The following is a 13,743-nucleotide window of genomic DNA, read 5'->3' as shown; positions in this document are numbered from 1 at the left end:
GAAAAACATTTTATATTTTTACAGCAATAAATGTGAAAATGAGGGTGGGATGTGTTTTTTTCAATTAAATGCCTTTATTTGTGCGGTGTCTTTTTTTTTTTTTACAATAGGACTATGGTGTTAGTAATGGGGGTGTCTTACAGACGCCTCTCCATTACTAACCTCTGGGGTTGATGTCAGCTGACAATACAAAGGTGACAACAACCCCAACCCTATTACCACACTTGCCACTGCACCAGGGCAATTAAATTAATTAAACTTGGGGATGAAAACAGTTCACATTTTCATGAGTGCATTTGCATTTACTGGTTAAGATGTATTTTAGCTCTATAGATCTAACAAAAATGCCGTCATTACCTGTCTAGTCATATGAACTTAGAATGATTAAGTCCAGAGCACAGAGACAGCACAAATTTTATTATCTCGAACATTGTATTTTTTTTTTTGTAACCTTCAGCAGTGCGTGCAGATCCAGTGTACAATGCATGGAAAACAGATTCTCCTCCAGACAACAGACAAATAACAGTTCACATAATAATTTATCAGGGTATTTACACAAAACTGAGGCACTTCTTTTCAACCTTTCATTCTCATTTATATTCCCTCAGAATTTCCAGTAAAGCTATAATGTCTACAAATAGAAGACGTTCATATCTTTATTTCAATATATCACAGTGAATCACAAAAAAAAAATCAGTTTTCTGAAAAAAGGAGGAAAATGTCATAGTTAGAGGTAAATGCCGCTATGCCATGTATCTAATGTATACTACGCAGCCTGATTTTTCTTGTTCTACAAGGGATATTTTGTGCTTCTACATTTATAGTAATATGACATTTAATATTCAAGTACAAACCTAATTCCTGCAAATGTGATTCTAAAGAACAGATATACTACTTTTATGTGTTCAACAACCATAGACAGGACAAGAGTATGAGTTATGCACACGTGGCAGATTGCTGCAGACATTTTTCGATATATTGGATAGTCATACAACAAATCTTTCCCATTTATACTTCCTTACCAGTGTTACACCTCTAGTTTCTTCGGGTATCCAAACAATAATGTTTCAAATTCAATATTACTTAGCTGATGAATACATTCATATGACCTTTTAAAATGTGTAAAATAATATGAATGTATTCATCAGCTAAGTAATATTGAATTTGAAACACTATTGTTTGGATACCCGAAGAAAGTTTACACACAAAAATTTGCAATATTATAGCTTTTAAATAAGCCACTACATTTGCTGATTTGCTGCTATTTCCCTCTCTTTGCAGTTCACCTGTCAGCCTTGCATACAAAGGATAAGTGTAATCATTTGATTATAGAATGTATGATTTAATGACAGCTCTATGGTTTTAGTCTACACCTAGATCAGGGGTCCCCAACCTGTAGCTCGCGAGCCACATGTGGCTCGCCAACGGTCACAGAAAAAAAGTCCCCAGGGAGCCGCCCCACTGCCTGTAATACCCACCCAGGGCCAGCGTCAGCACCCGGGCAAGTGCCGGGGCCACTCGCCACCGGGGATACTGGCATGCTATGGTGCCGGCCTCCGCTTACTCCGGGCCTTGGCACTTGAATACTTACCTCTCCCAATTCCAGCGCTGCAGCGTCTTCCATCCTGTGACGTTCAGGTCAGAGGGCGCGATGACGTCACCAGTGTGCGCCCTCTGCCTGAGCAGTCACAGCACAGAGAGCAGGAAGTCACTGAGCAGTCCAGAGCAAAGCAGCGACAAGCAACGAGAGGTATTTCATTTTTTTTAATATTTGGAGCAATATATGGGGACCATCAGAAGGGGCCCATATATGGAGCATTATATCGGGCTAATTCTATATGGAGCATCTTATGGGGCCAATTTAATATGGAGCATCTTATGGGGCCAATTCTATATGGAGCTTCTTATGGGGCCAATTCTATATGGAGCTTCTTAATGGGGCCAATTTAATATGGAGCATCTCATGGGGCCAATTCTATATGGGGCTTCCTAATAGGGCCAATTCTATATGGAGCTTCCTAATGGGGCCAATTCTATATGGAGCATCTTAATGGGGCCAATTCTATATGGAGCTTCTTAATGGTGCCAATTCTATATGGAGCGTCTTAATGGGGCCAATTCTATATGGAGCGTCTTAATGGGGCCAATTCTATATGGAGCGTCTTAATGGGGCCAATTCTATAGGGAGCATCTTAATGGGGCCAATTCTATAAGGAGCTTCTTAATGGGGCCAATTCTATATGGAACTTCTTATGGGGCCAAGTCTATATGGAGCATCTTATGGGGCCAATTCAATATGGAGCAGTATATGTGGCCAATTACATATGGAGCAGTATATGGGGACAATTACATATGGAGCAGTATATGGGGACAATAATATATGAAGCATCTTATGGGACTGTTAAAGGGTATTGACTTTTAAGATTGCTACTTCCAATAGGTGGCACTAGAGTTCAAGTCCTCTTTGACTAAGCAATTTACATAGCAATAATGTAGAATACATAAGGATAGAGGGAAAGTGAAAATCTGCATGTCTATTTGTGCCTTCTCTACGTTTTTCTATGACTTCATCTGCATTGTTGCTCTCGACCAACTTTCAAAGCGGAATGTGGCTCTCAAGGTAAGAAAGGTTGGGGACCCCTGACCTAGATAGTAAGTTCTACTTCAGTACATCCTCAACAGTAAAAGGGCTTTCTGACATAATGAAAAATTGGACAAAGGCAGGAAATGGTATAAAATAAGAACGTATATCCAATTTCCTGCTTTTATCCACCTTTAACCATTTTATTAGTTGTGGACTAAGTAACGTCTGTCAATTATCCGCCAAATATTACACAACAAATATTAATTCTAGATCAGAAATAACTTTGAAAAGTTGTGCTATTGTGATAAATCTTCCATTTCCTTACATTATGCTTTTTTTTGTAGTTGCTAAAAGGCACACAGAATACAAAAAAACTGCAAAATCAACAACTTGCATGATAAAGTGTAGTCAGGCTCCATGTCAATGGCAGCAATGTGAGACTCTTTAGGAATTCCTGCTGGTCAGAATTGTGCAAGTCATTAATTTAGTGTTTTATGAAAATGCTAATAGTTGTTCACGGGACCAAACTTTCTAAATGTCTGTGTGAAGGAAACGAAAGTGTAATTGTCACATTGCTCTAACTTCACACGTTTTGCCAATTTAGGGACAACACCACGTAGCGATCGAAGACCCATTCTCTGTTCCTCGTACCAGACTTTTTCCATTCCACTGACCTCTTTCCTTGCAGTCAGATAAAATGGTGAGGTTGCTTCTATCTGAGATGGTGGGCGATGCGTGTACATGTACTTATACAGAAGACAATAGGGACACCTTCTGTTTCCTTTTGAATGTTCGTGGTAAATCTGGCCGTAGCACATCTTATTAGGGTTTGCTTGTTTGTCTCTCTTAACACTGTCTGTTCTAGCAAAGAAAGACTGATTATTTCCATCCTTCAACAATTCTATATCTCCATACATTAGATCGGCATGTTCCTGTAAGGTCCTCATATTTAGAAATTGGCTATTGTATTTTACCACTGAAGACAACAGTGGCACAGGTCCGTCATCACCTAGACAGCCGATTCTCCACATCTCCTCTTCATCTGCGAGAGTGAAGTAGACAATATTACGTGACCGGGAGCCTGACATTCCAGCTTTGTTGAGCAGTCTCAGTTTTTCTTTGAGTTTCTGTGAAGATGAATTGAAGACACTGCCGGTAATCGAGAAGCCAGCTCCGGCGTTTTTAAGAATGCGGTCTAGGCCTCTGCGTATTGCATGGAGAGATGTAGCTAAAAAATCTGATCCATCTGTTTTTTTCACAGTCACGTAAAAATCTTCCAAAAGCTCATTTAGCCTTACTGCAGGGACCTTAAAGACAAAGGAAGAACAAATGCTGTAGGTATCAAAGATGAAGAATGTTTAATAATAAAAAAAATAACGTTGCTGGCTACTATCATATTAAAGGGAATCTGTCAGCATGTTATTGCTATATAATCTGAAAGTAGTATAATATAGGGCAAGTGAGGCTGATTCCAACGATGTGTCACTTAAGGTACCGTCACACTAGACGATATCGCTAGCGATCTGTGACGTTGCAGCGTCCTCGCTAGCGATATCGTCCAGTGTGACAGGCAGCAGCGATCAGGCCCCTGCTGTGCTGTCGCTGGTCGGGGAAGAAAGTCCAGAACTTTATTTCGTCGCTGGACTCCCCGCAGACATCGCTGAATCGGCGTGTGTGACACCGATTCAGCGATGTCTTCGCTGGTAACCAGGGTAAACATCGGGTAACTAAGCGCAGGGCCGCGCTTAGTAACCCGATGTTTACCCTGGTTACCATCCTAAAAGTAAAAAAACAACCGCTACATACTTACCTACCACTGTCTGTCCCCGGCGCTCTGCTTCTCTGGTCTGGCTGTGAGCACAGCGGCCGGAAAGCAGAGCGGTGACGTCACCGCTCTGCTTTCCGGCTGCCCGGCGCTCACAGCCAGACCAGAGAAGCAGAGCGCCGAGGACAGACAGCGTTAGGTAAGTATGTAGCGTTTGTTTTTTTACTTTTAGGATGGTACAAGGGTAAACATCGGGTTACTAAGCGCGGCCCTGCGCTTAGTTACCCGATGTTTACCCTGGTTACCGGGGCCTCGGGATCGTTGGTCGCTGGAGAGCTGTCTGTGTGACAGCTCTCCAGCGACCAAACAGCGACGCTGCAGCGATCCGGATCGTTGTCGGTATCGCTGTAGCGTCGCTTAGTGTGACGGTACCTTTAGTTTACTGAGTGCAGCAGTTGTGACACAAAGTTTTTAGATGTAGCATGAAGCAGAGCTCAGAAAACTAACCCCACCTACATCACAGTTTTCTATGTACATTGCCTATTGAGAGTCATTTGCTTATCACAAGTGGGGCGTGGTCAGTCTAGCAGTCCTGTGAGCTGCAGTCTGATCAGTGATAATTTCCTCGTGATAAAATCTTCATTGTAAGAAAACAACACACAGCCAAAAAAATTAACACTGATGAAATCTTTGTTTCAGCCCCTATCTCCTGCTGTATTCAGATTATATAGCACAAACCTGCTGAAAGATTCTCTTTAAGACTGAAACATAATATCAAGGCAGGCAACCTAATTGGATGTGGATTTATGGACAATCAGGTTGGACAAAAGGCAATGAATCAATCAAGGGCATAGAAAGATAAAAACTATCTGGCAAGAATTGACAGCACAAAACAAATTTGTTGAGAGTAAAAAGGTACAAATTTGTTTAGTAGATTACAATCAAACAATACATTTGAATTCTGAAACATATTTGTACATTCTAAGGCCAGGGTCGCACTTGCGTATTGCATCCGATGCGAGATCATCGGATGCGATATGCTAAGGACACTCAGCTCCTGCTCGCAGCAGCCGAGTGTCATGTGTCTGTGCTCCGAGCCTCTCGCACAGGGAAGATCGGAGCACAGCTGCGGAGGAGGCGGAGAAACGAATTTCTCCATCTCCTCCATTGCTGGGGTCCGCTTATAGCGCACATCACTTGGATGATATCCGAGTGGTGTGTGCTGTCTCACTCGCACCCATAGGCTTATATGGGTGCGAGTGAGACAAGTCTCGGCCGAGTGTCGGTGACAATCTCAGCATGCTGCGATTTCACTCGCACACTGAAAATGGCCGAGGAAAAAATTGGGGATGTGAGCTGCCCCATAGCAGAATACTGGTCCGAGTGCAATGCGATTTTCTATCGCATAGCACTCGGACCAGTATTACGGTCTAGTGTTACTCCAGCCTAATAAAACATAGTAAATACTGCAAATTTTTCTTCAAGTGTAGCAATATAACCCTAATCTTTCTTGACACTACCTTCCCTTTAATAATTTGGCTATGAGCCAGCAAACCCTTGCCCCAGGTTCAGCCATCTTTTATGTGTTCAGTTGGTAAATCGCCTTGCTAAGCTTTTTCAAAATCAAGTTTTGTTGGTGGTGCAAACTGTCGATGGATAGACTCACCTTGGTAAAGTCCATGCAGTCTTTCAGCCCCCGTGTCATACACCAGTATCTCCAGACATTTAAAGCATACAGAGTAGCTTTGGTTGTGTTTGAGCTGACAGCACTGATACAGAGATCTTTCAGGTCATCATGGAAATGAAAGATGGGGAACCTGTTGAGTTTGGTCGAGTATGCTGAAAAAGATAGACAAGCACCACTGTATCATACAGGTAGAGCAAGTGTTAATAAATACATGTTTTATCAGCATGAGAACATAATTGGTAAAATATCACCACTGAGATCTACAAAGTGAGTAGTACCTATTAGGCTGCCGTCACACTAGCAGTATGTGGTCAGTATTTTACCTCAGTATTTGTAAGCCAAAACCAGGAGTGGAACAAACAGAGGGGAAAGCTATAATAGAAACACGTCACCAAGTCTGTATTTTTGACCCACTCCTGGTTTTGGCTTACAAATACTGATGTAAAATACTGACCAAATACTGATAGCATGACCTTGGCCTTAGAATAGGTGCACTATATGGCAACATTCATGCTTCTGTCAGTCTATGGAAAAAACTTTACATAAAGGGTTATTCCGATGTCAGACATTTATAGATAAACCACAGGCTATACCATAAAATGTCTGGTATATGTTGTACGTGGATCACATCTCTGGGACTTGCAGCAATCTCAGAAAGGGATTCATATCTTGGAAATGGAGAGAAAGCTATTTTCTGACCTCCCATAGAAAGATTGTAGATAGCTGTACATGCAGTGACCTCTCAATTCACATTGGTGCAAGATAGAGCCCTGTTCTCAAGGTGGATGTGTCATCCATTTTGCAGATGGAAATGCTGTCTCAGGGCTCATTCACACATCAGTATTTGGTCAGTATTTTGCATCACTGTTTGTAGGCCAAAACCAGGAGTGGAACTCAGAGAAAAACTGTAATTGAAAGATTGACAACTATTCTGTGTTTTGGAGACACTCCTGATTTTGGCCTACAAATACGGATCAAACATAACAATATGTGAATCAACTCTTAGGCCATGTTCACACAGTGCGTTTTTTACTGCGGAACCGCAGCGGTATTGCCGCTGCGGTTCCGCAGCAGTTTTCCATGCAGGGTACATAACAATGTAACCCTATGGAAAACAGTCACTGCTGTGCACATGGTCCGTAATTTCGTTTAAAAAGCCGCGCAGAATAGCTGCGGCAAAAAAGAAGGAGCATGTCACTTCTTTTTCCTGAACCGCAGCGGTTCTGCACCCATAGACCTCCATTGTGAGGTCAAAATCGCAGTAAAACCCGCAGATCAAAAATATATCTGCGGGTTTTACTGCGATTTGATGTGCAGAACCGCTGCAGCAGGAAGTGCGGGGGAGCGGGCGGAAGTGCGTGGGCGGAGTGTGGCTGCCCCCCCGTGCTCCGATCCCGCCCCCCCGTGCTCCGATGCCCCCCCCCCCGTGCTCCGATGCCCCCCCCCCCAGTGCTCCGATGCCCCCCCCCCCGTGCCCTAATCTCCCCCCCTTATACTTACCCGGCGTCCCGGTGTCCGTCCGGCCGTCTTCTCCCTGGGCGCCGCCATCTTGCAAAATGGCGGGCGCATGCGCAGTGCGCCCGCCGAATCTGCCGGCCGGCAGATTCGCTCCAAAGTGCATTTTGATCACTGAGATATAACCTATCTCAGTGATCAAAATAAAAAAATAGTAAATGACACCCCCCCCACTTTGTCACCCCCATTGGTAGGGACAATAAAAAAAATTAAGAATTTTTTTTTTTTTTTTCACTAAGGTTAGAATAGGGGTAGGGGTAGGGTTAGGGGTAGGGTTAGGGGTAGGGTTAGGGGTAGGGTTAGGGTATTTTCAGCCATTTTAGCCCTAAAAACTTCCTAGGAAACACACAGTCTCTGCATAGAAAACTGCATAAAAAAAGGATAAAAAAACGCATCAAAAAACGCATCAAAAAACGCATCAAAAAAAGACAAAAAAAGGACCAAAAAAAGGACCTGCGTTTTCTGCCAAGAGCTGCAGTTTTTTAAAAAAACTGTCCTGAAAAAAAAAGGATGGAAATCCTGAACGTGTGAACATACCCTTAGGCCCCGTGCACACATTCAGTATTTGGTCAGTATTTCTCCTCAGTATCTGTAAGCCAAAACCAGGAGTGGGTGATAAATACAGAAGTGGTGATGTGTTTCTATTAGACTTTTCCTCTATTTGTTCGTCTCCTAGTTTGATTTGCAGATACTGAGGAAAAATACTGACCAAATACCACGTGAGCGCTCATACAGGACAAGCAGCGACACTGAAAAGATGTAAGCGCCGAGAGAGCTGGGTAAGTATTTTAATGCCAGCGGGGGGGGGGGGGGGGGGGGGGGGGGTGGGGGGGGGGGGGGCTCACAGGGGGTGGGAGAGGGCAGATTACCGGCAACTTTATTTTAAAAACAAAAATAAATTAAAAAAAAAGATTATTCATTCCTTCTTTCCAGTGAACGCTGCTGGGAAGAAGGGATGAATACCGGCTTCAGCACCGCACGCAGGGGACAGCGCTTAACTCTAGCGCTGTCTCCTGCACGGTCCGTGTGGTCCTCAGTCGGCACACGGCTGCCGCACGTGTGCCACACTGATGTTCAACGTAAGCACACGGACACGGATAATTCCGGTACCGATTTTTCCGGTACCGGAATTATCTGGACGTGTGAGACTGGCCGAAGACACAGCACTAAACAAAACCCTGCAGACTCTTCTTTCTCAGGATATGCCATCACTTTAACCCCTTCACACCACAGTACTTTTTCGTTTTTGCATTTCTATTTTTCGCTCCATTTCTTCCCAGAGCCATAACTTTTTCATTTCTCTGTCAATATGGCCATGTGAGAGCTTGTTTTTTGCAGGACAAGTTGTACTTTTGAACAACACCATTGGTTTTACCATATTGTGCACTGGAAAAAGAAAAAAAATTCCAAGTGCGGTAAAATTGCAAAACAAAAGTGCAACTCCACAACTTTTTTATGGATTTTTTTTTACAATGTTCACCAAATGCAAAAACTGACCTACCATTATGATTCTCCAGGTCATTATGAGTTCATAGACACCCAACCTGTATAGACTGAATTTTTTTCACCATTTAAATAAAAAACAAAGTTTGTAAAAAAAGATTAAAAAAATTTGCGTCATTATCCGAGACCCGTAGCGTCTCCATTTTTTATGATCTGGGGCTAGAGTTGAGCGACTTTTACTCTTTTAGGATCGAGTCGGGTTTCGCGAAACCCGACTTTGTCAAAAGTCGGGTCGGGTGAAATCAGCCGACCGAAACACGAAACCCACTGCAAGTCAATGGGGAATCAAAGTCGGCAGTGAGTGGAGAACAGGAAAACACCTACAGTGCCCATTTTAATGCCAAAAACATCAATTCTTATTTCTTAAGCTTGTCAATCTTAATTTACTTTATAATAATAGTTAGGCATTGAAAACAGGTGGTCATTTGGCTAAAGTTGTGGGTGGGTAGGGCTGGCTCAAGATTTTCGTGGGCCCAGAAAACGCGGAATACGTCACGGCGGTGGAGCAGGGAGAGGTATGTATTTCATCTTTGCAAGTGCTGTGATCCTGAGCAAGCAGGGGGGGCCCACTCGTTGGCACTTGGCACAGGGCCCCTCATAGTACGGCGGTGTGTTTGACGGCGGGTGGCGCCTCCCACTGCCAGAGACACTTTTGCGTACTATGAAGGGTGTTGTGATAGGCAATTCAGTATCACAATGGACATAGCGGTCAGAGCACATACAGTGATCTGACAATAACCCAAAATAATAGAACGAGCTCTGAGACGTGGGAACTCTGCAGACCGCAATCCCTAATCCTCTCCAAACAACACTAGAGGCAGCCGTGGATTGCGCCTAACTCTGCCTATGCAACTCGGCACAGCCTGAGAAACTAACTAGCCTGAAGATAGAAAAATAAGCCTACCTTGCCTCAGAGAAATACCCCAAAGGAAAAGGCAGCCCCCCACATATAATGACTGTGAGTAAGATGAAAAGACAAACGTAGGGATGAAATAGATTCAGCAAAGTGAGGCCCGACTTTCTTAACAGAGCGAGGATAGGAAAGATAACTTTGCGGTCTACACAAAACCCTAAAGAAAACCACGCAAAGGGGGCAAAAAGACCCTCCGTACCGAACTAACGGCACGGAGGTACACCCTTTGCGTCCCAGAGCTTCCAACAAAACAATTAGACAAGCTGGACAGAAAAAATAGCAAACAAATAGCAAAGAAGCACTTAGCTATGCAGAGCAGCAGGCCACAGGAATGATCCAGGGAAAAACAAGTCCAACACTGGAACATTGACAGGAAGCCAGGATCAAAGCATTAGGTGGAGTTAAGTAGAGAAGCACCTAACGACCTCACCAGATCACCTGAGGGAGGAAACTCAGAAGCCGCAGTACGACTTTCCTCCACAAACGGAAGCTCCCAGAGAGAATCAGCCGAAGTACCACTTGTGACCACAGGAGGGAGCTCTGCCACAGAATTCACAACAGAAGGGCCCTGTGCCAGTGACGTCACCAACGAGTATGCCCCCCCCCCACCTGATGAAGGAACCTGCACTTTCATCTGCACCTTCCTCTTTTTCCCTGTGTAAGGTGGTATAGTATGCGGGAAGGGGAATCTGACTTTCAGCAGGGTCAGATTCTGGCTGTGTAGAGTGCAAGGGGAATGTAGTGGTCTGGGTCAATGAACCAGCAGACTCATCTAGCAGTGGCTGGGCAATGGGCAGGATGAGGAGGAAACACAGATATAGGCCCAAAATAAAAAAGTGGGCTAAAAGCAGTTCAAAATTGGTAACAGGACTAAACAGGCGGCATTGCTTTGTTCAGTGGAGGACAATTGTAATGAGTGGCGCAGACACAGTTAGTAGGCCCAAAATACAAAAGTTAGCTAAATGCAGTTCAAAATTGGTAACAGGACTAAACAGGCGGCATAGCTTTGTTCTGTGGAGGACAATTGTAATGAGTGGCGCAGACACAGGTAGTAGGCCCAAAATACAAAAGTAGGCTAAATGCAGTTCAAAATTGGTAACAGGACTAAACAGGCGGCATAACTTTGTTAAGTGGAGGACAATTGTAATGAGTGGCGCAGACACAGGTAGTAAGCCCAAAATACAAAAGTAGGCTAAAAGCAGTTCTAAATTGGTAACAGGACTAAACAGGCGGCATAGCTAGGTACAGGGGTGGGCTCCTCTGCTGAGTAGCAGACAGTGGTAGTAGGCGCAAAGTATTAACTGGTCTAAATGGAGGCCAGGGCCCCTGCATATTTTAACTATTATTTCAACAAATTTGTATTGGCAGTGCCATTGAAGAATTTAACAGCACAGACTACACAGTGGTGGAGCAGGGAGAGGTAAGTATTGCAAGTGGTCGAGCACTGTTCGAGCTCGGGGGGAACACTCACTCGTGGGCAGCGGTAGTGGCACAGGGCCCCTCATATTACAACGGTGTGTCTGACGTTGGTTGTGCACCACCACCGTCAGACACTTCATTGTACTATGAGGGATCCTGTGCCAGTGCTGTCGCCCAAGAGTGGGCGCACCCACCTGCCCAGGCAAACGGCACTCGCACGGGTGCTTGCGCCAGGTGGTGACCACGGCCCTGTGGGGGGAGTCAGCCCATTTAGGGAGGTATAAAAATGGCCTATGGTGGACATTCAGCAGCTGCAAATGGCGGAATTGGAGAAGTCAGTAAGAGGAGGCCAAAAGTAAGACATTTTTCAGGCAAGCTACGTGTCAGCAGGAGAAGGTGGGACAAAATAATTTGAAATCCATGATTGGTTCTTTTTAATGAAGGCTAGATCATCAACATTCTGGGTAGCCAGACGTGTCCTTTTTTCGGTCAGTATTGAACCAGCAGCACTGAAGACTCTTTCTGATAGCACACTAGAAGCAGGGCAAGCAAGCTCCTGTAATGCATATTCTGCCAATTCAGGCCAGGTGTCTATTTTAGATGCCCAGTAATCAAAGGGGAATGACCTGGTCATAAAACCCCTCTGTCCAATGCCTCATTGGATTGGTGCACCTCAAACACCTCTGCCATGTTGCCCCCTACGGCTCGTGTGAGAACCATCACTGCCGCTGTGTGCTGGGAATGCCTGACCCAAACGGTCTACAGGAGTTGCTTGTTTGGTAGCCAATATTTGCTCAAGGTTCTCAAGTGGCATGATATTTTGTAATTTTCCTTTATATCGTGGATCCAGGAGGCAGTCCAACCAGTAATCGTCATCGGTCATCATTTTGATAATGTGGGGGTCCCTTTTTAGGATACGCAAGGCATACTCAGCCATGTAAACCAATGTTCCAGGTGTCAATTCACTGCTGGTGCTGGGTTGAGGAGCACTTTCATGCAAATCAACATCACTTGTGTCCCGCAAAAACCCTGTACCTGACAATGCCACCAGTTTCTATTGCTCCCTGTGAAGCATCCTCCTCCCATAAATATTCATCCCCATCTCCTCCCATAAATATTCATCCCCATCATCCTCCTCCTCCTCTTCGTCCACCACCTCGTCCAGAGTTCCCTGAGCAGACAATGGCTGTCATCAAGGCTTCCCTCCTCCTCGGCTGCAGACGCCAACTCCTTAATGTGCGTCAAACTTTGCATCAGCAGACGCATTAATGGGATGCTTATGCTTATGATGGCGTCGTCTGCACTTACCAGCTGTGTGCATTCCTCAAAACACTGAAGGACTTGACAGAGGTCTTGGAGCTTCAACCACTGCACACCGGACAACTCCATGTCTGCCATCCAACTGCCTGCCCGTGTATGTGTATCCTCCCACAAATTAATCACAGCACGCCTCTGTTCGCACAGCCTCTGAACCATGTGCAGTGTGGAGTTCCACCTTGTTGCAACATCGATTATTAGGCGGTGCTGGGGAAAATTCAGCGATCGCTGATGGTTCAGCATACGGCTTGAGTGTACGGGCGACAGGCGGATGTGCGAGCAAAGTCTCCGCACCTTCAGGAGCAGGGCTGGTAACTCCGGATAACTTTTGAGGAAGCACTGCACCACCAGGTTCAAGGTGTGAGCCAGGCAAGGTATGTGTTTAAGTTCTGAAAGGGCTATGGCAGGCATAAAATTCCTTCCGTTATCACTGACTACCTTGCCTGCCTCAAGATGTACACTGCCCAGCCATGACTGAGTTTGTTGCTGCAAGTACTCGGCCAGTACTTCCGCGGTGTGTCTGTTGTCGCCCAAACACTTCCTTTCTAACACAGCCTGCTGACGCTTACCACTAGTTGTTCGATAATGGGACACCTCGTGTGCAACACTGGCAGCTGCGGATGAAGTGGTCGTGCGACTGTGCTCTGTGGACGAGCTTTCGCTTCTGGAGGAGGAGGAGGAGGAGGGGTGGCGAACGCCTACAGCCAACTGTTTCCTAGACTGTGGGCTAGGCAGAACTGTCCCACTATGGCTGTCCTCTGTGGACCCTGCATCCACCACATTAACCCAGTGTGCTGTGATGGACACGTAACGTCCCTGACCATGCCTACTGGTCCATGCATCTGTTGTGAGGTGCACCTTTCTACTGACTGATTGCCTCAGTGCATGGACAATGCGGTCTTTGACATACTGGTGGAGGGCTGGGATGGCTTTTCTCGCCAAGAAGTGTCGACTGGGTAGGTCATAGCATGGTACTGCGTAGGCCATCAGGGCTTTGAAAGCTTTGCTTTCAACCAACCGGTAGGGCATCATCTCTAACG

General features: G+C 45.1%; 1 protein-coding gene across 1 annotated transcript in view; it reads right to left on the bottom strand.

Moving 5' to 3' along the window:
• Nucleotides 1-396: 396 nt before the first annotated feature.
• Nucleotides 397-13,743, bottom strand: part of KIAA1958 (KIAA1958 ortholog) — a 171,397-nt gene continuing 158,050 nt past the window's right edge. The window contains exons 3-4 of the mRNA XM_069767072.1: nucleotides 6,016-6,188; nucleotides 397-3,891 (exon numbers count right to left, since the gene is read on the bottom strand). Coding sequence (XP_069623173.1) covers nucleotides 3,088-3,891; nucleotides 6,016-6,188 — 977 coding nt within the window. The 3' untranslated portion in view covers nucleotides 397-3,087. The remainder of the gene's footprint in view (nucleotides 3,892-6,015; nucleotides 6,189-13,743) is intronic.

Source organism: Ranitomeya imitator, chromosome 1 (genome assembly GCF_032444005.1).
Source record: "Ranitomeya imitator isolate aRanImi1 chromosome 1, aRanImi1.pri, whole genome shotgun sequence".
Taxonomy (NCBI): domain Eukaryota; kingdom Metazoa; phylum Chordata; class Amphibia; order Anura; family Dendrobatidae; genus Ranitomeya; species Ranitomeya imitator.
Note: the sequence above shows the minus strand (reverse complement) of the source record. Positions and strands in the feature narration are given on the sequence as shown.